The sequence below is a fragment of the Gekko japonicus genome, unplaced genomic scaffold (genome assembly GCF_001447785.1).
Source record: "Gekko japonicus isolate JY-2015 unplaced genomic scaffold, Gekko_japonicus_V1.1 scaffold1945, whole genome shotgun sequence".
Lineage (NCBI taxonomy): Eukaryota > Metazoa > Chordata > Lepidosauria > Squamata > Gekkonidae > Gekko > Gekko japonicus.
This window is the reverse complement of record NW_015171562.1, coordinates 152,694-157,878: the sequence shown is the minus strand read 5'-3', so window position 1 is coordinate 157,878 and position 5,185 is coordinate 152,694. Positions and strand designations below refer to the sequence as shown.

Here is a 5,185-nt window from a genome sequence, read left to right as displayed (position 1 = left end):
TGTGACCGGGCCGGGGCTTCCGCTGCAGGGGGGGAGGGGGGGGGGAGATGCAGATGAGCACACACAGGGCGGTTTGGTTTCCTCTGTGGACGGCCAGGCCAGTAAGTGCCGGTCTTGTGTAGGGTGTCAACACCAGCGGATGCTTCTCTGGACCAGGAACCAAAACACCGCTCTGTCGGCGACCTGCTCAGCCGGATTGGTGCAGGGCCGGTTCAAGGGCAGGGGAAGGGGAGGCTGCCCGCCGCCCTCCCACTGATTCCTCCTGGGGAGGCTGAGCCCCACAGGCACGAGGGCTCTTCTCCCGCCCACCGACCCCCCAAGAGCTGTCAGGGGAATATATTTAAACCACCCTGATTTTATTTGAAGCTTTTCTGAAGACATGAATACAAATGTGTTCAGTTGATTTAAGTGCTTGTTTTCCTGTTAGTTTCAAGGAATGGAAACAAGACTGGGGAAAGAATCTTGAGGTCAGAGTGGGGGGCCCCGCGGGTGACACCCTTGCCCCGCCCCACCTGTGAGAAGTGTTCCCAAGCTGATCCAAAGGCTTCCGGCTTCTCTCAAGATTGCTCTGGTGTTTTCCGGGAGGGATCCTCTCTCCCGGTTCCGTTCATCTTGCTGGAGTTCTGACTGAGGCGAAATGCTGATGGCCACTCCAGGAGGAGGGTCATCTACACATGCTCCGTCAGTACAGATCTCTCAGCTTGGGCAGCAAGAACCCCTTGGCAGGAGGTCTTCTTGTGCCTGCCAAGGTTTGCGTTGGGTGGAATGGAGTTGCCCTCTCTGGCTCTGCACCCCTCTCCTCTCCTCCCCTTGGGGGGATTTCACGGTCCATTTGACGTTATCCCTCAAAAGTGCTGTGATGTCCCCTGAGCGGAACCAACCAGCACAAACCAAAACCCAGTTTCCCTTCAACATCGGTGGTTGTTGAGCTTTTTGTTTTTAAAATTATCTTACCTGCTTAAGTGCAGCACAGATAAATAATTCTTGAAAAGTCACATGTGTCGCTTGTCAGGTTGGCGCAGAGATCATCTTCTTACCTTTTTTGCATCGTGCTTTTGGAAGCAGATTATGGCACTGCTGTAACTGGGCAGCTTCATGTGTCCACCAGTGCTTTGGGGAGGGGTAGCGGCTCAGTGGCAGAGCCTCTGTTTGGCATGCAGACGGTCCCGGGTTCGATCCCTGGCATCTCCTGCTCAAAGGCTCAGGTGGTGGGAGGTGATGGGAAAGACCCTCCTCTGCCTGAGCCCCCAGAGAGCCACTGCCAGTCATAGCAGTCGAGGCAGACCTGGGCAGAACGATGGTGTGGGGTTCAGTATATGGGAGCAGCTTCCTGTATCCACGACTGCACCTCGGCAGGAATGTCCTGCTTAGCCATGTGGGTTGTTTTTTTCTCTCCCTCTCTCTTTTTGTGCCTGTTCAGAGCCATGGTGAAGGGCCTAGTGGCTGTGCATGTTCAGAGGAGCTTTCTAGATCCGGAGCAGCATATATTATTCTAATTAATATTGTGCCACAAAAAGGTTTTGAGATGGCCACCTGAATTCTACTGAGAGTATTTTGATGAAAACGTATCTTTATTGATTGCCAAAGAAGAAAATCATTCTTAAAATGAAATCCAGAGTAAAACCGTATCCCTCCGAGAAAATTTCTGAGTGGCAGGCTGAGATTAACATCCTCAAATTGAATGTGTTCTTCAGCCCTTTGATGTCATCAGCAGCTGGAGGATGGTGTTGCCCTTGCCGTGCTCCTGGTGATGGTGGGGAATGAAATGAGTGTTCTCGGGCCCCTCATTCCGGGAAGACAGCAGGAGATGACTGGTGGGCTCTCGCTGGCTGAAATCGCTGGTGTAGATTCCCGCTGTACCTGAGGCCTCTGGGGAGGGACCGGGTGGGAACTGGAATGCATGCCGCCATTTAGGGCAGAGAGGTGCCATCCATACCTCCCTTGGTGGGAAAGCTCTGCCCCAAGCCTAGCCACTTTTCCCGTCCAGAGGCCAGCCTCTTTCTCTGGGCTCCCCTCCCCTTCGCCCAGGCTGTGCAGTGATCTGGGAAGCCCCAGGCCCCTCCCCTGCCTCCCTGGCTTCCCCTTGACTGCCAGGGAAACACCTTGCCTTTCTCAGAGGAGAGGCTCCTTCTGGACCAGGGTCTGGTCAGGGCAGCAAAATTGGCCTGTTCCCTCCAACACATCTTGGATTCGGGGCTGTGGGCTTCCATTTACCTCTCTGTGTAAATGGAAGCCCACCGTGAGTTGTGGGGCAGGGTTGGATGAGCGTTAAGATAAAACATGAGCAGAAAGAGAATACTGGGGGCCTTGGGAAAGGTGTCAGGATCCCCAAGCCACCTGCTTGCTCGGTCTTTCCTCTCAGCTTTCTGGGAGCACCTTAGAAGTAGGCCCAAGAGGGCAGTGCTGCTGCCTTGGCAGACCCCAGTGGGTTTGCAGGCACGAGAGGGACAGAGTGAGAGAGAGGGAGAGAGATTATCTGTCTGACAATCACATTTTCAGCAATACTGTTAAGCTAAGCAATTTGCAGTGGTCCACTGTAAGGATATGAGGAATTGGCAGCAGGAGTCAAACTGGCCACATATTGATAAGCCTGGAACCAGATCTGATTTTGCGCAAAAAGCCTTTTCCTTTCTCAAGAAAGGCTCTGATAAAAATCTGTCAATAGAACTTTTGCTCTGGGGTGCATGAAAACAACAGAAAGGAATGCAACACAGGTTGTTTCACTCATGTGCCACCCCAAATGATGGCCCCACAGGGTAACTTTGGTTGCTTCGCGTCTCCTGGACCTTAGAACACAAGTCCAGATCTGATCAGTGAACAGGAGGCTATTGACTGACAGCACTGTGAACCCAGTTAGGCAGGCTGGGGACTGGCCCAGGTTATCCTAGTTTAGGGCGGCTGCAGCTCACAACAAGGGCTTCGTCATCCTAGCTGAGCAGGGCTGCGCTAGAGATGAAAAGGCCAGGGGAGGGGGGGTTGGTTATCTTCTCTTCCTGCACCGATGAAGATCATTTGGAAGTGATCGTAAGGCTTGCCGTCAATAACAGATAAGTGAGGTTCAATTTTAACAAGTTTGTCCATGTATTCCCACCACACATGAAGGAATTCCCCGGAAGGTGTCCTTTTGTGATTGGCTTAATTAAGCATAGTGGGCTCGAGCCAACCTGCAATCACAGCAGCTGGTAAATAAATCAGATCATGTGTCTCTGTTGATACTTCTTCCCTTCCCCGCCCTCCTTCCTCCACAGGTCCCCTCGCCATGAAGGCCTCTGTTCAGGCTCTGGCTCTCTGGGGAAAGCAAGCCCCCGCCCACAGCATCACCGCCATCCTGATCACGGAGGACCAGAGGACAGTCGTCACGGGGAGTCAGGAGGGGCCCCTGTGCCTCTGGAACCTGTCGCCAGAACTAAAGGTGTGTGCTGCCCCCCCCCCCCGCCTTCTCAGGCATCCTCCTGCGCGTTCTCTGGCACTGCCGAAAGGGAGATTACTGTGAGGAAATCAGCAAGGGACAACAAAGGTGTACTACCACCAGGTGCACAAATATCAGTATAATCAATTCCAAATTTTTGCTTATAGCCTTTTGCCACTAGGCATGCTTTGTATCTTTCCACACAACCATCGGGGTTGTATTTCACCTTGAGCACCCTTTCCAGGAGGTAATGTAGTGAGTATCCAAGCTGGTTTCTCATGTAAGGATTCCGTTTCATCATTATTGCTTTCATCCATTTGCTTTTCTCTGGTGCGGGTAGGCAGTTTTATGTCTCTCCAGTGTGAAGCTTCTCTGGCAGGTTGCCCAGTTGCACAGCACAAATGCCAAGTCTCGGTGGTGGTGCGCCTTCGTTGCCCCTTGCTGATCTTCTCACAGGTGTCCCAGTCTCTGTCTCCGTTGGCCTCAGGTGTCCTGCTTCCCCTTCTGATTGGGCACTTCCTTGCGAAGGCGGACCAGCCTGACCACAGGTGGTCTCTGCGGGTTGGCAAGCGGCACCCCCTGGGCACTTCTTTGAGCCTTGCACATTCTCGGCAGATCCAGGTGGGGCAGAGCCGTGTGGGTCTGAAGCAGCAGAACAAAGCTGGAGTCCAGTCGGGCACCTCCGAGGCCAACAGGAGTGTTATTTGCGGTGTGAGCTTTCGTGTGCGAGTGTCCGAGGAAGTGTGCTTGCGCACGAGAACTTGTACCATGGATAAAACGTTGTTGATGTTAGAGGTTGTTCTACGTTCTCAGCAGTGCTTTTTTGAAGGCCCGCTCCATGCCACAGGGCTGGCGAGGCTTCCTGGATGTGAAATGCCAAAGCGCCCTCTTCTGGAGGTGCCCCTAATGGTCTTGATCCACCAGGATACAGAGAAAGCCCAAACTAGCATGCCGCGCTCCCCCCCTCCCCCCCCCCGCCTTGGGCCTGTGTCCTGCTGTCCCTGTGGCAGAAGAATGTGCCGCATCTGTCTTAGTGCCTCACAACTGCTTTTCCATTGTCACGGTAACTTCTTGATCTTCTAGATTTCATCCAAACAAATCCTCTTGGGTCACACAGCACCTGTGACATGTTTGGCCAAAGCGAGGGACTTTGAGAAGCAGCCGTATGTGGTCAGTGCCACGGAGAACGGGTCAGTCGCTTTGTATCTCAGTCGCTCTTTATTAACATTCACTGGCGGAAGGGAAAGGAAGGGAAAGATCCAAGCTGGTCCCCAGGTGACAAACTAGTGGCAGAAGAGGGTGGTCAAGGAGGTCCCCCGGAAACAGCTGGACAAGGCCCGGGGGGGACTGCGCTGGGCCCTGCGGTCTTGTGTGTCCTGGGGGTGGGGGGGGCCGTCGGGCGGCGGCTGTGACCCAGTGACGAAACGTTGGCAGAAGGGGGCCCAGGTTCAGCCACTGTACCTCCAGTTCGGAAAGGCTGCGGGTGATGCGAAAGAGCTCCCTCTGGGGCCCTGGAGAGCTGCTGCCAGTCGCAGTCAGCGGACAAGATGGACCCTGACAGAGAAATAAGTCCTGCTGCAGAGTTCTCTGTTAGGAGCCTCTCATTCTGTGTCTGGAGCACAGGAGAGGCAGCTATTTGCGCTGTTTGGTCTCTCTGTGAGACGGCACTTGCACCTGTCACAGCTGCTGGGATGGAGACCTCTGGAAATGCCCACGGGGCCTAGAAAATCAATCCTCCTCCTCCTCCTCTTCTTCCTCTTCTTCCTCTTCTTCCTC

At 53.9% G+C, this 5,185-nt stretch overlaps 1 protein-coding gene across 1 annotated transcript in view; it reads left to right on the top strand.

The window, feature by feature from the left end:
- The first annotated feature begins 3,259 nt into the window (after positions 1-3,259).
- Positions 3,260-5,185, top strand: part of WDR72 (WD repeat domain 72) — a 40,825-nt gene continuing 38,899 nt past the window's right edge. The window contains exons 1-2 of the mRNA XM_015419741.1: positions 3,260-3,412; positions 4,493-4,599. Coding sequence (XP_015275227.1) covers positions 3,260-3,412; positions 4,493-4,599 — 260 coding nt within the window. The remainder of the gene's footprint in view (positions 3,413-4,492; positions 4,600-5,185) is intronic.